This window comes from Coregonus lavaretus, assembly GCF_964263955.1.
Source record: "Coregonus lavaretus genome assembly, chromosome: 14".
In the NCBI taxonomy this organism is placed as follows: domain Eukaryota; kingdom Metazoa; phylum Chordata; class Actinopteri; order Salmoniformes; family Salmonidae; genus Coregonus; species Coregonus lavaretus.
Genome location: NC_140001.1, coordinates 37,175,567 through 37,194,063, shown reverse-complemented (window position 1 = coordinate 37,194,063; position 18,497 = coordinate 37,175,567). Strand labels below are relative to the sequence as shown.

Below are 18,497 nucleotides of genomic sequence, written 5' to 3'. Positions count from 1 at the left end.
AGAGAATGACGCTACCGCTGGGGGCGCTTTAGGAGAGCAATGAACAGCTGATTGAACCATACAGTCTATGGACTATACAGTCTATGGACTGAACTCAAACCGAATTAGCAACATTTTTGCTACATTCATGTGTTCTGGTGCACCAATGGGGTGATTGTTGTCTAATTGGGGCTCTACATTTAGAGATATAATAACTGCTAAGAACATGAATGGCTTATCACAGTTACATAAAATGTGTGTAACATCTATTTGTTATTACTTTAAAAGGGGCAATCTGTAGTTGCTACATCCATTTTTTGACTTTTAAATTAATGATATGTACCCATTGTTTCTTATAGAATATAACCTAACCTACACTGAACAAAAATATAAAGGCGACATGCAACAATTAACGATATTTTCATTGATTCGCAAAAGAAAAATCCACCCGTCGAACAAATAAAAACGTTGTTGGTCTTTAGAACATTTCTCCTATAGCTGCCGTTTCCATTACACATGTTGCAATGTTTATTTTTTTGCGACATTGCTTTTGTCTAATAAACCTGGGTCAATGGAAACCTGCCTATATACCTGGTATAAGTCAAAACACCTCAAAACAAGACAATGTATCAAGAACCACATACAACTAGCTGAAACAAGCCACCTACCATTCCCCATGTCAGTCATTGTTGCTGGCTATCTGACTGTTCAGAATCATAACCCATGCCCTTCTACCTCTGCGATACTCATTCCTCATTTTCGTGACATTGTCAGGCAACCTGTCTATAATAATAATAATATGCCATTTAGCAGACGCTTTTATCCAAAGCGACTTACAGTCATGCGTGCATACATTTTTGTGTATGGGTGGTCCCGGGGATCGAACCCACTACCCTGGCGTTACAAGCGCCGTGCTCTACCAGCTGAGCTACAGAGGACCACTAGTTATGACAGCAATCCATGCTTTGGTTTTATTTCCATGCTTTTTCCAATGCTAGTGTCTTAGCATTTGTGGCACAAATCCCATTCAAGTCATGGTACTGATATTAGCCATTTTCACGCACCATGTCCACATCATCCGAAAGTATCTAAAATTGACTGTGAAGCTCAACAAAGTCACTTATAGATAATTTGAACATGATGCACGAAAACGCTAATATCGGTACCATGACTTGAATGAGATTTGTGTCACAAATGCTAAAACATTAGCAATTGGAAACAGCCAGGGAAACTAAACCAAAGCATGGATTGCTGTGTCATATCTTGTCCATAGACTGCATACACGGTAAGGAAAGCAATATGTATTTGTGTATTTTGGGTGAACTATCCCTTTAATATATAGCTCAAGCTCAGTGGTCGCAAGAAATCCATCAAAAGCCTATGAAACGTGTAGTAAAGTTGCTAGCTATTTACCCATGAGGGAACAAGTACCACCAGAGAAATTAGAAGAGTAGATAAGAATCCCCGCGGGAAATGACTTTCGACCAATCGCGTTTACGTAATCATGCTGCGTCACGCAATCCCGTCTAAAAGTCAGGGTATGAGTCGAGAACCCTGCCTATTTTCCTCAAAAGTACGTAATGTCAATATTGCAAAGCTATACGATATTGCAGAAAACAAGTTAATTATCTCACATCTAGGAAAATATTTCAAATGTTGTACTTCTTGTTCACGTAATTCACTTCTAATGTTGGTTTTTTGAGTTGGCACCCAATTGACTCCCATTCATTCCTTGAAGTAACTCCTTGTCCCAAAATTTCCTACAATGCACCGCGCAGCCCATTGACGACACATGGGCAACGTACACAATGGGCGTTTATACGACTCCAATGGAGTTTCCCATCTCCTCAAAATTATCTATTTTACCACCAGGAAGCAAGCTGTTCAGCTAAGAGTGTATAACGTTAGCATCTTTCACATGCATCAGGAGGAGTTGGATTTGGAAATAACCATGTCACGTTTGCTACATTGAAGAAACCTTTGATTGCCGGTTGGTATTTTTAGCACATCACTCAACATTGTCAATGTTATCGCTTACAAGCTACCTTATCGTGATGCTAACTAACCAGCCACATCGTCAATAACGCCATAAGCTAGCTAGTATATACTTTAGTCATGGCAGCATATGTACCGGTAAGCTTGTGACCTTATTAGATGCAATCGCAAAACGTCGATGAAATAGGTAGCTAGCTATCTAGCAAGTTAACAAAGTCATCTAATCAGAGGGCATATCAGATCGCTAGATCAACATTACACTAGCTAGGTAACTAACGTGTACGCTAGTTACACCAGACTCTGCCGGCTAGCTAGCTAGCTAACTGTTACTATACTGAACACAAATATAAACGTAAAGTGTTGGTCCCATGTTTCATGAGCTGTAATAAGATCCCAGAAATGTTCCATATGCACAAAAGCGTATTTCTCTGTTTACGTCCCTGTTAGTGAGCATTTCTCCTTTGCCAAGATAATACATCCACCTGGCATTTCAAGAAGCTGATTAAACAGTATGATCATTACACAAGTGTACCTTGTGCTGGGGACAATAAAAGGCCACTCTAAAATGTGCAGTTTTGTCACACAACACAATGCCACAGATGTCTCAAGTTTTGAGGGAGCATGCAATTGGCATGCTGACTGCAGGAATGTCCACCAGAGCTGTTGCCAGAGAACACAATGCCACAGATGTCTCATTTTGAGGGAGCGTGCAATTGGAATGCTGACTGCAGGAATGTCCACCAGAGCTGTTGCCAGATAATTTAATGTTCATTTCTCTACCATAAGCCTCCAATGTTGTTTTAGAGAATTTGTCAGTACGTCCAACCGGCCTCACAACCGCAGACCACGTTCCACATCCGGTTTCTTCATCTGCGGGATTGTCTGAGACCAGCCACCCGGACAGCTGATGAAACTGAGGAGTATTTATGTCTGTAATAAAGCCCTTTTGTGGGGGAAAAATAATTCTGATTGGCTGGCCCTGGCTCCCCAGTGGGTGGACCTATACCCTCCCAGGCCCAACCATGGCTGCGCCCCTGCCCAGTCATGAGAAATCCATAGATTAGGGCATAATTAATTCATTTTAATTGACTGATTTCCTTATATGAACTGTAACTCAGTAAAATAGTTTAAATTGTTGCATTTATATTTTGGTTCAGTATACATTGTATCAGCTGATGCCCAAGGAAAAGTGTTACACTGTTAACATTGGTTAACACTGACAATATTAGAAAAACATACTGTTATGTAAGTTACCCTATTGCTCAGTTGAAAAATCTAAATAGTCCATTACATTACACATAAGAGTCAATGGACGAAGGTGTCTTCTGTATGTCTGAGGTTGTTTTGGGCCCTGTACAGTACCCAGTGAGTCCCCCCCAAAATACAATGAATCAGAAAATAAAAAGTGTAGTATTGTGCACATGCTAGCCAGAGATGGTAGGGGGACTCTCAACTCATAAACGCATAATATTTTGTCAATGTAGAGTAAGATGATGGCAAGGATCTTCAACTAGTAGGCATAAACCACCTGAGTACTGATATTCATTAGATTTTTCTTGAAGGTTGGGTGATTTTGATTAATATTAGTATTTCCTGTGCAGAGCCTTGGTGTAGTGGTAACACTCCCCGGCACGTGCCACATACAACTTTCCACCTGAGAACAGGGATCAATCACTGCTTCCAACCTTCCCACTGTTTCTAGCATCTTTTTTATTTATTTTTTATTTAAAGTATGCAAACATTTTTGGGGTGGTTTGACACTACTCAGACAGTAATGAAATCAGATAGGGAGCATCTCCCTATCTGATTTCATTACTGTCTGAGTAGTGTCAAACCACCCCAAAAATTTTTGCATACTTTAAATTTCATCCCCCCTAAAATCTCTTAAGGAACAAAGTCGTTGAATTTTGAGTGTTCATTTAATGTTCAAAGCATTCTAAATACACCTGACCTGTGGTTTAAAAATATGTATTTTCCACCCTCGTCATAGGCCTAAGCCATGTCAAAATACGTAGAATTGCAGGAAATGAGCTTTAAAAAAGGACATAAATCATGCACTATGGTCATATTCATGGGTTGTGCAATGTAGGTCAAGTTACCAAAAGTGCAAACATTTAGTGTGCATGGAAAGGGTACACCCTGATAGTCATTGTAAAGCAATGCATTTACTTCTCCATCCACATTACCTTGTATACATGCTATGTTTAGCTAGCTCATCATTTACAATAGGAATAGGAAAACAAGTTAGATTTTTCTTCACATGTCTGTGTCTTATTTCAAAAAGACAAACTCCATAACTTGAAAGCCCTGATTACTAACGTAATTTTAAGATGTCAGGCTTGAAAATCCATTCAGCCATTTTGGCACAGTGACTCACTACCCAAACCAGATGCAACTGGTTTCAAGTGGCCAAGAGACGTCATGTGATCTCCTACTGCCATCTTGTGGACGAACTGGGATTCAGACAGGGGATATATTTACATCAATGGATAGGTAGACTTCAGGATTCTCCTCATATGTACACTACCAGTCAAAAGGTTGGACACACCTACTCATTCAAGGGTTTTTCTTTATTTTTATTTTTTTTTACATTGTAGAATAATAGTGAAGACATCAAAACATTAAATAACACATATGGAATCATGTAGTAACCAAAAAGGTGTTGAACAAATCAAAATATATTTTATATTTGAGATTCTTCAAATAGCCACCCTTATATTCTGATTTGTTTAACACTTTTTTGGTTACCACATGATTCCATATGTGTTATTTCATAGTTTTGATGTCTTCACTATTATTCTACAATGTAGAAAATAGTAAAAATAAAGAAAAACCCTGGAAAGATTAGGTGTGTCCAAACTTTTGACTGGTACTGTATATCATTCCAGTTAGACGAAAAAGGTATGGCACGTTGCACAAGCCCTGCACTTTTAAAATGGCTGTGTTCCAATGGGAATTTGCACATGTTTAGAGCACCACCATTAGGTAAAAGGTCAGCAAAGGTTTCCCCCATTTAAAAATAAAAAAATCATTTTGTAACAGTAATTTGTGACATATTTTATCTCAAACCTTTCAAATCTCTTATTCCCCAATATGGGGACAATTGGTGGGACCCCCACCCCCCGAAAAAACTACAACTGCTAAATGCTGTGCCACTGCTAAATGCAAATAGGGAAACACTGGTAGTTCAATTTTGTATGTGGTTTCTTTCTTGCAGATGATGGTAACCCAAAACCACATGAGAGAAGAAACAACTGATAAAGCTATTGTCTGCCCTTGAGGAATCCTCTTAGTAGAAAAATCTAGTCATATACTGGAAATATGCAAACCTACCTACCTGGCAATGCATCTTCCTGATGGGGTGTAATGCTACTTCTGTGTACCAAAATACAGTACTACTTTAAAATTCTATATTCATAGCTTAGGCCTACTTGTGTTGAACAGATCATCACTCAATATAACATTTAAATCTGCATCAGTAGTCTAGAAACTGTCCCACCATTTTGGTTCAGTCAAACACACTACTATATTTCACACATTTCTGACAGGGTTAGTAAGATCAGCTTCCTGGCAAGATGTTTTCAGCTTTGAAGAAGTTAGTTGGTTCTGAACCAGGCCAGCCGAGGGACAAGAACATCCCTGCTGGCATGCAGTCCATGAACCAGAGTTTACAGAGACGCTTTGCCAAAGGAGTACAATACAACAGTAAGTGATGCATATTTTGTTATGCTTATAGCAATATGTATTATAGAATATAGGCTATTGTACATATATTTAGAGGTAGGCTAGTCATACTTTGTTTCGTTATTTCTCCGAAGTGAAAATAGTTATCCGCGGAGACCGAAATACTGGCAAGAGCACTCTATGGCATCGACTGCAAGGAAAGAAATTCACGGATGACTACATACCCACTCAAGAGATCCAGGCGACCAGCATCCATTGGAACTACAAAAGTAAGAGAATTGGGCTCCTACACTTTACTTACACACTTTGATCTACGTTTTAGTCCAATGTTTTTTTTATTCACCCCAGGCTAAACCTACAGTATCTGTAATTCTGCAAACATGTTGTCAATGTATACTTCTGACATGTAATTTTCCTGCTCCTGCAACTGTAATTCAATTCAGTTGAACATGGCACATATAAAGGTAAATAATATCTAGGTAAGCCCACTAGGTTTGTGAAATAGTCTTGCATAGTTAGCTAGATCAATAGCTTTGCCTACAAGTGTTTTGTGTCAATAGTGGGATCTCTTGTGTACATCCAGACCACAATAGGCCTATTCCCACAAACAGTTTCCCTCCTCAGACAGTGTGATTAATAAAAATGCCTATGGGTACTGATGGAATTCCTCCTGTAGTACAGAAACCACTTTGTCCAGCTTGCTTTTCGCAGCTTTCATATGTGTGCACAGTAGGGCTGGGTGGTGAACCGTATTTGACTATATACCGGTATTGTTGCACGTAACGGTTTGGATTTTTACTTTACTTCACATAAAGGTATTTCAATGTTTGGTTTGTTAGATGTCATATAAATATAATAACTGAGTGATGAAACTCTAAAAAATGATGTCAATCGTCCGTTCTTACTGCCAGTAAGAGACTGCTAACAGTTGAGAACTGCTAATTTTCTAGCAAGAGCTTCATTTGAAATCCAGATAATTTTAGAAAAACTGGGCCCTGGTGACAAACGCTCTCTAGAAATTGGCAAAATGCCCCTTGTGGCGAAAGTAAAAACTGCCATGGAATCCATTGAAAATACAGTGCATTCCAAAAGTATTCAGACCCCTTGACTTTTTCCACATTTTGTTACGTTACAGCCTTATTCTAAAATTGATTTTAAAAATTGTTCCCTCTTCAATCTACACACAATACCCCATAAAGACAAAGCAAAAAAAGTTTTTTGAAATTTTAGCAAATGTATTAAAAATAAAATACGGAAATATTACATTTACATAAGTATTCAGACCCTTTACTCAGTACTTTGTTGAAGCACCTTTGGCAGCGATTACAGTCTTGAGTCTTCTTGGGTATGACGCTACAAGCTTGGCACACCTGTATTTGGGGAGTTTCTCCCATTCTTCTCTGCAGATCCTCTCAAGCTCTCAGGTTGGATGGGAAGCGTCTCTGCACAGCTATTTTCAGGTCTTTCCAGAGATGTTCGATCAGGTTCATGTCCAAACTCTGGCTGGGCCACTCAAGGACATTCAGAGACTTGTCTCGAAGCCACTCCTGTGTTGTCTTGGCTGTGTGCTTAGGGTTGTTGTCCTGTTGGAAGGTGAACCTTCGCCCCAGTCTGAGGTCCTGAGCGCTCTGGAGCAGGTTTTCATAAAGGATCTCTCTGTACTTTGCTCCCTCAATCCTGACTAGTCTCCCAGTCCCTGCCGCTGAAAAACATCTCCACAGCATGATGCTGCCACCACCATGCTTCACAATAGGGATGGTGCCAGGTTTCCTTCAGACGTGACGCTTGGCATTCAGGCCAAAGAGTTCAATCTTATTTCATCAGACCAGAGAATCTTGTTTCTCATGGTCTGAGTCCTTTAGGTGCCTTTTGGCAAACTCCAAGCGGGTTGTCATGTGCCTTTTTCTGAGGAGTGGCTTCCGTCTGGCCACTACCATAAAAGCCTGATTGCTGCAGAGATGGTTGTCCTTCTGGAAGGTTCTCCCATCTCCACAGAGGAACTCTGGAGCTCTGTCAGAGTGACCATCGGGTTCTTGGTCACCTCCCTGACCAAGTCCCTTCTCTCCCAATTGCTCAGTTTGGCCGGGCGGCCAGCTCTAGGGAGAGTCTTGATGGTGCCAAACTTCTTCCATTTAAGAATGATAGAGGCCACTGTGTTCTTGGGGACCTTCAATGCTGCAGACATTTTTTGCTACCATTCCCCACATCTGTGCCTCGACACAATCCTGTCTCGGCGCTCTACAGACAATTCCTTCGACCTCATGGCTTGGTTTTTGCTCTGACATGCACTGTCAACTGTGGGACCTTAAATAGACAGGTGTGTGCCTTTCCAAATCATGTCCAGTCAATTGACTTGACCACAGGTGGACTCCAATGAAGTTGTAGAAACATCTCAAGGATGATCAATGGATACAGGATGCACCTGAGCTCAATTTCGAGTCTCATAGCAAAGGGGCTGAATACTTTTGTATTTCTGTTTTTTATTTGTAATACATTTGCTATATTTCTAAAAATCTGTGATCACTTTGTCATTATGGGGTATTGTGTGTAGATTGATGAGTAAAACATTTTTTAAAATCCATTTTAGAATAAGGCTGTAACGTAACAAAATGTGGAAAAATGGAAGGGGTCTGAATACTTTCCGAATGCACTGTACATGTCCATAAACCAGGTTTCCATACAACCTTTTTATGCGAGTAAAGTACATGTCGGATAAAAAAATGTCACGACAGGCCTGATGGAAACAGCAAATGGAAACCGCAAACAGCGAATTTGTCGGTAAACTTTCCAAATGTCGACAAAACAAAATACGCTAGACAAGGTGGGCTATTTTTGTGTCTGTAAAATGTATTGTGGGAGAAACGGCGGTGGTGATGCCTTGATGCGCAAATATTGATATAATAACCATCATATCGAAGTAAACTTGAAGTCACGTGATGATATATTGTGTGGTCCTTCCACTACGACTCGGGAAAGCATGCAGTTTATTAAGCTACAGATCAAATAAGTTATGAACTTCACAATAGCCCCCGCGATATGCAACTTTTCAGGGAAGTTAGGAACCAATATACACAAGCAGTCAGGAAAGCAAAGGCTAACTTTTTCAAACAGAAATTTGCATCCTGTAGCACTAACTCCAAAAAGTTTTGGGACACTGTAAAGTCCATGGAGAATAAGAGCACTTCCTCCCAGCTGCCCACTGCACTGAGGCTAGGAAACACTATCACCACCGATAAATCTACAATAATCGAGAATTTCAACAAGCATTTTGCTACAGCTGGCCATGCTTTCCATCTGGCTACCACTAACCCGGCCACCAACTCTGCACCCTCTGCTGCAACTTGCCCATGCCCCCCCCGCTTCTCCTTCACACAAATTCAGACAGCTGATGTTTTGAAAGCGCTGCAAAATCTGGACCCCTACAAATCAGCTGGGCTAGACAATCTGGACCCTTTCTTTCTAAAACTAGCCGCTGAAATTGTCGCTACCCCTATTACTAGTCTGTTTAACCTCTCTTTCATAACGTCTGAGATCCCCAGAGATTGGAAAGCTGCCGCGGTCATCCCCCTCTTCAAAGGGGGTGACACTCTAGATCCAAACTGCTACAGACCTATATCCATCCTGCCCTGCCTTTCGAAAGTATTCGAAAGCCAAGTTAACAAACAGATCATCGACCATTTCGAATACCACCGTACCTTCTCCGCTATGCAATCCGGTTTCCGAGCTGGTCACGGGTGCACTTCAGCCACGCTCAAGGTCCTAAACGATATTATAACCGCGATTGATAATAGACAGTACTGTGCAGCCGTCTTCATTGACCTGGCCAAGGCTTTCGACTCTGTCAACCACCGCATTCTTATTGGCAGACTAAATAGCCTTGGTTTCTCAAATGACTGCCTCGCCTGGTTCACCAACTACTTCTCAGATAGAGTTCAGTGTGTCAAATCGGAGGGCCTGTTGTCTGGACCTATGGCAGTCTCTATGGGTGTGCCACAGGGTTCAATTCTTGGGCCGACACTTTTCTCCGTGTATATCAATGATGTCGCTCTTGCTGCTGGTGACTCTCAGATTCACCTCTACGCAGACGACACCATTTTGTATACATCTGGCCCTTCATTGGACACTGTGTTAACAAACCTCCAAACGAGCTTCAATGCCATACAACAATCCTTCAGTAGCCTCCAACTGCTCTTAAACACTAGTAAAACTAAATGCATGCTTTTCAATCGAACGCTGCTGGCACCCGCCCACCCGACTAGAATCACCACTCTCGACGGGTCTGACCTAGAGTATGTGGACAACTACAAATACCTAGGTGTCTGGTTAGACTGTAAACTCAACTTCCAGACTCACATAAAGAATCTCCAATCCAAAGTTAAATCTAGAATCGGCTTCCTATTTCGCAATAAAGCCTCCTTCACTCATGCTGCCAAACATGCCCTCGTAAAACTGACTATCCTACCGATCCTTGACTTCGGCGATGTAATTTACAAAATAGCCTCCAACACTCTACTCAGCAAATTGGATGTAGTCTATCACAGTGCCATCCGTTTTGTCTCCAAAGCCCCATACACTACCCACCACTGTGACCTGTACGCTCTTGTTGGCTGGTCCTCACTACATGTTCGTCGTCAAACCCACTGGCTCCAGGCCATCTATAAATCACTGCTAGGCAAATCCCCGCCTTATCTTAGCTCATTGGTCACCATAGCAGCACCCACCCGTAGTCTGCGCTCCAGCAGGTATATCTCACTGGTCATTCCCAAAGCCAACACCTCCTTTGGCCGCCATTCCTTCCAGTTCTCTGCTGCCAATGACTGGAACGAATTGCAAAAATCTCTGAAGCTGGAGACTCTTATCTCCCTCACTAACTTTAAGCATCAGTTGTCAGAGCACCTTACCGATCACTGCACCTGTACACAGCCCATCCGAAATTAGCCCACCCAACTACCTCATCCCTATATTGTTATTTATTTTGCTCTTTTGCACCCCAGTATCTCTATTTGCACATAATCTCTTGCACATCTAGCATTCCAGTGTTAATACTATTGTAATTATTCTGCACTATAGCCTATTTATTGCCTTACCTCCATAACTTGCTACATTTGCACACACTGTATATATATTTTCTGTTGTATTTCTGACTTTATGTTTTTTTTTACCCCATATGTAACTCTGTTGTTTTTATTGCACTACTTTGCTTTATCTTGGCCAGGTCGCAGTTGTAAATGAGAACCTGTTCTCAACTGGCTTACCTGGTTAAATAAAGGTGAAATAAAAAAAATAAAAAAAAGTGTGGTGAAAGTGCAGTTTTATTATTCAAAAACATCAAATACAGTCAAAATTCTGAAAATATATTTCGATATGATATTTTGGCCATTTCGCCCAGCCCTAGTACACAGAGCCTTGGGACACATACTATTGGTTAGAGCTTGAGTATGGGATGCTTTGTCTGTTGAGATGACTGTTTCTCTGTATCTCTCAGCCACTGATGACGTGGTCAAGGTGGAGGTGTGGGACGTGGTGGATAAAGGTCAGTGTGATTCCTTACTTTGGGTGCATGCATGAGACTCACATGAGTCATGAAATTGATATCTACCTACTGCTGTATTAGACGTGTCCATGTATTATCCCATTGTCCATGTCCTACTGCAAGAGTCTTTTGTCTGTGGATTTATTTATCCTCAGTATATTAATGTTGTTTTTCTTGCTCCTCTCTTGCACTTGCCTCAGGCCAAAAATACCCTCTCCCTGAGGGTGTAGGTGAGAGTCACTGTGTGTAGTTGCTAGAAGTTATTTGCTTGTGTGCAGTGTGTTTGCCCCTCTTGTGCTTCTGTGTTATCTGAATGCAAACACAGTGAAGGTTGGTCGTTGCTTAGTTTGCAGTGTGGCTAAAATAAAACGATGGCTGATTGCTTGCTGACTACTTTGTGTACAATAACCTGGAGCTACAGTCAAAGGTTTGACTCTCACTTTTTGAAAGGACAGAATTGAGTATGTTTGCCAATAAATAAATAAGAGCTTTTCTGCTTCTGTTACTAATGTATTTGTTTCACTTTGCTAACATCCAAGCTAGAAATAAAGGGATTCACGTTTTTGTGTTTTAAAATAAATACCATGTGTAATCATTCTGTATATATGGCTCATACAAATATAATCACTAGAAGGAGAATAGCCCCTCAGACCACATTAGATCATTTATTTGAATGGGGATTCCCATTCTAGTCATTCTATTTCTATGGTATGGCATTCTCACATTGTTACACTTGAAGGCAATAGTTCAATGTAATGTCCAGTTTTATGTTCTGAATTGCAGCTTCTTGACATTCTGCTTTTCCACAGGCAGAGGTAAAAAGCGAGGGGACACTTTGAAAGTGGAGAATGAACCCCAAGAGGTGATTATCACATGTTGATCATGTTTAAGAGTACACTAGATCTCTTCTCCTTTATTTGGGTCATCTAAGGAGTCCCCCTGGGCGTTTTTTTGTATAGTAGCTAGTAAGATGTAAACAAAGGTCACATTCTCATAAGACTCATTAATGTTCAATAATCTAAATAACGTTTGATTTGTTGCAGTCTGACGAGGTGGCCTTGGATGCAGAGTTCCTAGATGTTTACAAGAACTGCAACGGTGTGATCATGATGTTTGACATTACCAAGCAATGGTAAGAGTCAGTGTCATACATTATACAAAAGTTCAATACATTAATTACAAGGTTTCAGTCCTGGGCAGAAAATAGTTTATTTGAAAATACCAACTTTTCAAATAGTCACGGTAATCAAATATAGTTTATACTAAGTTTCTACTAAAAGGCAACTATTTTCTTTGATATTCAGATCTCAGAAAAACAAATAATATTTGAAAGTATTTTGAATACCTCTCAGAAAACCAAATAATAGTTAAGTTATTTGAAAACAAAAAAATATGTATTTGTTGGCTGCCAAATATTTGATGAAGAACCAGAAACTACAACAGTTGAATTAGTCTAAATATACAGTATGATCATAAGCACATGGTTTAGAGGGCTCTTAGATATGAATCTTAATATAACCTAGAATGAAATACATGAGTGACATTTGATTTGCTTGACAAGCACTTCGTCATCAGAGTGCGCAGCTGAACATTGTATACTGGAAAACACTCGGTTTGTTATTTTTGTTTAAAATAAAAAGGCTATTCATAAATACGAATACAGAACTTGTTTTTGCGTGGATTCCACGACGCGGTTAGCTTTTAACAGCTAGGACCGCGATTTCTTGTCCCGGAATCCCGCTTTAGAGACAGGTTGAAGCCTGCTTGACAGAGACGCTAAGCTGCTAGCCATCAAGCTAACGAAGTTGGTACCAGATGAGTTTTACAATGGAGCCCTCTTTGTCTGGAGAACTAAATGAACGGTTCCAGCGCTGTATCTATTACGCTTTGTTTCAGGACAAACTAGATCACTCGGAGTTCCAATGCGGCAATTGTTTACTTGCCGAGGATTAAAGGCTTGAGGAGGCTTCCTTGATCACGTAGGTCGCCAGCCTACATAATAAACTGGGGGAAACGCATAGTGGAATGTTTACATTTTCTACGCCTGTGGCTGGACGGCGTTCGCGCTTGTTGGATGTATCTCCGCCTTGTAGTTTGTCGTTATCCGACTGGCCGGTGTTGCCCGGAGCTCCCCCATCTGATAGCGCCGTCGAAGGAGCACAGCATGAGGAGAAAGGCAATCAACGATGGTATCATGTCACGATCCGTGGAAGCCGAAGACAGCGACCTCCCGCAACGAGAGGCCCGGAGCGGATACAAACAACGAATAGTTTCGCCGTCCTGGAGCCTGATCTTCCTGCACCTTCGTCGCTGAGGGTGCCTGTGTCTGCGGCCGCAGTGCCTACGATTTCGAAGTCGACGTCGCCAACCTTCCGTCCCTGCTCTGGATCGAGCGGGGCTTCTCCATCTTTCGGAGGCCTGCATCCTGTGAAGCGTGGGAGTGGGCGGATTTCCACGTCCTTCTCGCCAGCCGTGATTTTGACCAGCTCCATGGTAAGATATGTGACCATTCCTGGTGCAAAAACAATGTCCTATCCCAGAGCTCAAGTAAATGACATTACTAAGCTGCTCCCGAATATACTACGCCAGGACACGGAAATCGATTCTATCTTAGTCCATGTGGGTTTTAATGACATTATGAAGGGCAGCTCTTTACAGTTGAAACTGGATTTTAACAGAGCTGATTGACTCCCTGCTAGACACTAACAAAAAAAACATCATATCTGGCCCTGTGCCCTCTCTGAATAGTGGCATTGAACGCTTTAGCAGGATTCTTGCTCTTCACAACTGGTTCCGTGATTATTGCAGCTCAATGGGTGTAACTTTTGTTGACAATTTCGATACCTTTTGGAAACAAAACGCGTTTTATAAGAAGGATGGGATCCACCCAAATCATTTGGATTCCTCGATCCTTTCACAGCATTATAAGGCTGCGTTGAGACAATTACTTTCACAATGACCCAAGCCCAGCTCAGCTAATCCCTACCATTGTGACGCAGAGTTGTCAAAACGCTTCAGCAAATGTACATTACACCAGGGGTGTCGGTAGACACCGTATAAGGAACCTAATTTATGTCCCTCTAATTGCCCTGAATGCCTCTGCTGATCCTACAGCTATTGTATGCAGTAATGATGTGTCTAAGAAGCAGATTTATACTGTTAGCACTGAGCCGGTGTGCCCGAGGAGGAAGTCCACTGTGTGCAGCTCACCCTGCACTAACATAAAGAATATGAGCACATCTACTGCTGCTAAGCAGAACTTGGGAAGGTGTTCAACCTTCCCAAGTTCTCTCACGTCACCCCGCTCCTCCGCACACTCCACTGGCTTCCAGTTGAAGCTCGCATCTGTTACAAGACCATGGTGCTTGCCTATGGAGCTGTGAGGGGAACGGCACCTCCGTACCTTCAGGCTCTGATCAGTCCCTACACCCAAACGAGGGCATTGCGTTCATCCACCTCTGGCCTGCTGGCTCCCCTTCCTCTGCGGAAGCATAGTTCCCGCTCAGCCCAGTCAAAACTGTTCGCTGCTCTGGCACCCCAATGGTGGAACAAGCTCCCTCACGACGCCAGGACAGCGGAGTCACTCACCACCTTCCGGAGACATTTGAAACCCCACCTCTTTAAGGAATACCTGGGATAGGATAAAGTAATCCTTCTACCCCCCCCCCCCCAAAAAAAAAAAATTAATAATAAAAAAAATTTGTAAAGTGGTTATCCCACTGGCTATAGGGTGAATGCACCAATTTGTAAGTCGCTCTGGATAAGAGCGTCTGCTAAATGACGTAAATGTAAATGTAAAATAAAAACAAGTAAGCATCCCAGAAGAAAAGTGCCCAAAATAGCCCACGTTAACATATGTAGCTTAAGAAACAAGGTTCATGAAATCAATAATTTGCTAGTAACAGATGACATTCATATTCTGACTATCTCTGAAACTCACTTAGATAATACATTTGATGATACAGTGGTAGCAATACAAGGTTATAACATTTACAGAAAATATAGAAATGCCAATGGTGGAGGTGTTGCTGTTTATATTCAGAACCACATTCCTGTGAAGATTAGAGAGGATCTCATGTTAAATACTGTTGAAGTAATATGGCTACAGGTTCATCTGCCTCACCTAAAGCCCATTCTGGTGGGAAGCTGCTATAGACCACCAAGTGCTAACAGTCAGTATCTGGATAACGTGTGAAATGCTTGATAATGTATGTGATATCAATAGAGAGGTATACTTTCTGGGTGATTTAAATATTGGCTGGCTTTCATCAGGCTGCCCACTCAAGAAAAAGCTTCAAACTGTAACCAGTGCCTGCAACCTGGTTCAGGTTATCAGTCAACCTACCAGGATAGTTACAAACAGTACAGGAATTAAATCATCAACATGTATTGATCATATCTTTAGTAATGCTGCAGAGATTTGTTTGAAAGCAGTATCCAAATCCATTGGATGTAGTGATCACAATATAGTAGCCATATTTAGGAAATCCAAAGTTCCAAAGGCTGGGCCTAATATTGTGTAGAAGAGGTCATACAATAAGTTTTGTAAAGAATATATGTTGGGCCGTGGTGTGTAATGAGGAGCAAACAGACACTGCACTTGACACATATATGAAATTGCTTATTCCAGTTAGACTTCAGTGCGGCTTTTGACAATATCGATCATAGTCTGCTGCTGGAAAAACTTATGTGTAATGGCTTTACTCCACCCTGCTATATTGTGGATACAGTTACCTGTCTAACAGAACACAGAGGGTGTTCTTTAATGGAAGCCTCTCCAACATAATCCAGGTAGAATCAGTAATTCCCCAGGGCAGCTGTCTAGGCCCATTACTTTTTTCAATCTTTACTAATGACATGCACTGGCTTTGAGTAAAGCCAGAGTGTCTATGTATGCGGATGACTCAACACTATACATGTCAGCTACTACAGCGACTGAAATGACTGCAACACTTAACAAAGAGTTGCAGTTAGTTTCAGAGTGGGTGGCAAGGAATAAGTTAGTCCTAAATATTTCTAAAACTAAAAGCATTGTATTTGGAACAAATCATTCTCTGAACTCCAAACCTCAATTAAATCTTGTAATAAATAATGTGGAGATTGAGCAAGTTGAGGTGACTAAACTGCTTGGAGTAACCCTGGATTGTAAACTGTCATGGTCAAAACATATTGATACAACAGTAGCTAAGATGGGGAGAAGTCTGTCCATAATAAAGTGCTGCTCTACCTTCTTAACAGCACTATCAACAAGACAGGTCCTACAGGCTCTAGTTTTATCGCACCTGTACTACTGTTCAGTCATGGGGTCAGGTGCCACAAAGAGGGCAGCACGGCTGGCCCTTGGATGTACACAGAGAGCAAACATTAATAATATGCATGTCAATCTCTCCTGGCTCAAAGTGGAGGAGAGATTGACTTCATCACTGCTTGTGTTTGTGAGAGGTGTTGACATGTTAAAAGCACAGAGCTGTCTGTTTGAACGACTGGCACACAGCTCAAACACCCATGCATACCCCACAAGACATGCCACCAGAGGTCTCTTCACAGTCCCCAAGTCCAGAACAGACTATGGGAGGCGCACAGTACTACATAGAGCCATGACATGGAACTCTATTCCACATCACGTAACTGATCCAAGCAGTAGAATCAGATTAAAAAAAACAGATTAAAAAACACCTTATGGAACAGCGGGGTCTGTGAAGCAACACAAACATAGGCACAGACACATACATACACACACACGATAACATACGCTCTATACACACACGTACACATGGATTTTGTGTTGTAGATATGTGGTAGTGGAGTAGGGGCCTGAGGGCACACACTTAGTGTGCTGTGAAATCTGTTATGAATTTATTGCAATGTTTTTTTTAAATGTATAACTGCCATAATTTTGCTGGACCCCAGGAAGAGTAGCTGCTGCCTTGGCAGCAGCTAATGGGGCTCCATAATAAATACAAATACGAATCACCTCAACATTACAGTAGACCACTTTTGTGATTGTTACAATAGCAGCATTGTTATTACATAGGACTTTGGAAATTGCTTTATAATTGCATAATAGTTATTACAAGTGGAATAAGGAACAGTCACTATTCCTCTTGTGTACAGTAGTTACAAAAAAACGAATCTCATTGCTATGGAATTAAAATGCAATTACCAAAGTATTATGTCAACATGCTAATAAAATGTTGCTCCAAATGTAATTACAGTTTTATTACACAGGCACAAGAACAGTTTAATGTTAAGTGTTACTGAAAATGATAACAGTAACAAAATATGGTCGGAAGGAAACAAAATATCCCAAAACTGCCTTGTTGAATCAACTGTAGCCAAGGTAGGTGGAACAGCATTCTAGTTTGTATTCTGAGTAAACTATCCCTTTAACATTGGTATAGTGTGTGTTTTAAACAAGAACACTTCCCTTCAGATGGACAAAGAGGTTTAAAGTTGTTTTTGCTAAGCATCCAATTTGCCGTTTGCAATGTTTCCAAATGGCTTTGAATTACTCTGCAGTATTTTCAGCACTAGTGTCAAACGCATGCTCTTTGGCGATTTCCACTTGTAAAAGCCAGCGCTCTGCTATTTTCCAATCCTGGTGCCAGGGTTGGTAATTTACTTGTCTTATATCAGCTCGCTTGCGCTGAGGTTGGAGGGTGGAAATATTTGAGGTGTGTCCTTAATCCATTTTGAATTCAGGCTGTGACAACAAAATGTGGAGTAAGTCAAGGGGTATGAATACTTTCTGAAGGCACTGTATCTACTGCTTGGAAAGTTCCATCTGAGCCACTGGCTTAATCCCATTCTTTAACTTTTCTCTTTGGTTGAGATGAAGACGTGAATCCAACATATTAATTAGACAGATTTAAGTCAGTGGCACAGACGGAACTATCCAAGTAAAATATACATCTCCTTCAAATGTTGATATTTAGTGTTGAAAACCAAACACAATTCAACATCACTTTTGAAATACAATAAATAGCCTATTAACTTGTCGACAAGTTAACACATGTAATGTTGGATTCATATCTCCAACTCAACCAGAAATAAAAGTTAAAGAATGGGATTAAGCCAGAGGCTCAAATGGAACTATCCAAGCAGTAGATCTCCTGAGTGGCGCAGTGGTCTAAGGCACTGCATCGCAGTGCAAACTGTGCCACTAGAGATCCTGGTTCGAATCCAGGCTCTGTCGCAGCCGGCCGCGACCGGGAGACTCATGGGCGGCGCACAATTGGCCCAGCGTCGTCCAGGGTAGGGGAGGGAATGGCCGGCAGGGATGTAGCTCAGTTGATAGAGCATGGCG

General features: G+C 41.4%; 1 protein-coding gene across 3 annotated transcripts in view; it reads left to right on the top strand.

Annotated features, from left to right (window-relative positions):
* Nucleotides 1-1,822: 1,822 nt before the first annotated feature.
* The window catches only part of rabl6b (RAB, member RAS oncogene family-like 6b), a 31,940-nt gene continuing 15,265 nt past the window's right edge, over nucleotides 1,823-18,497 (top strand). Inside the window, exons 1-7 of one of the 3 annotated variants that reach the window (XM_084176951.1) lie at nucleotides 1,825-1,969; nucleotides 5,192-5,679; nucleotides 5,793-5,927; nucleotides 11,144-11,191; nucleotides 11,392-11,421; nucleotides 12,001-12,053; nucleotides 12,235-12,323. In XM_084176951.1, the coding sequence (XP_084033077.1) occupies nucleotides 5,550-5,679; nucleotides 5,793-5,927; nucleotides 11,144-11,191; nucleotides 11,392-11,421; nucleotides 12,001-12,053; nucleotides 12,235-12,323 (485 nt within the window). In that variant the 5' untranslated portion in view covers nucleotides 1,825-1,969; nucleotides 5,192-5,549. Of the gene's footprint in view, nucleotides 1,970-5,191; nucleotides 5,680-5,792; nucleotides 5,928-11,143; nucleotides 11,192-11,391; nucleotides 11,422-12,000; nucleotides 12,054-12,234; nucleotides 12,324-18,497 lie in introns of all 3 variants that reach the window. The other 2 variants (XM_084176953.1, XM_084176952.1) reach the window with 2 other exon arrangements.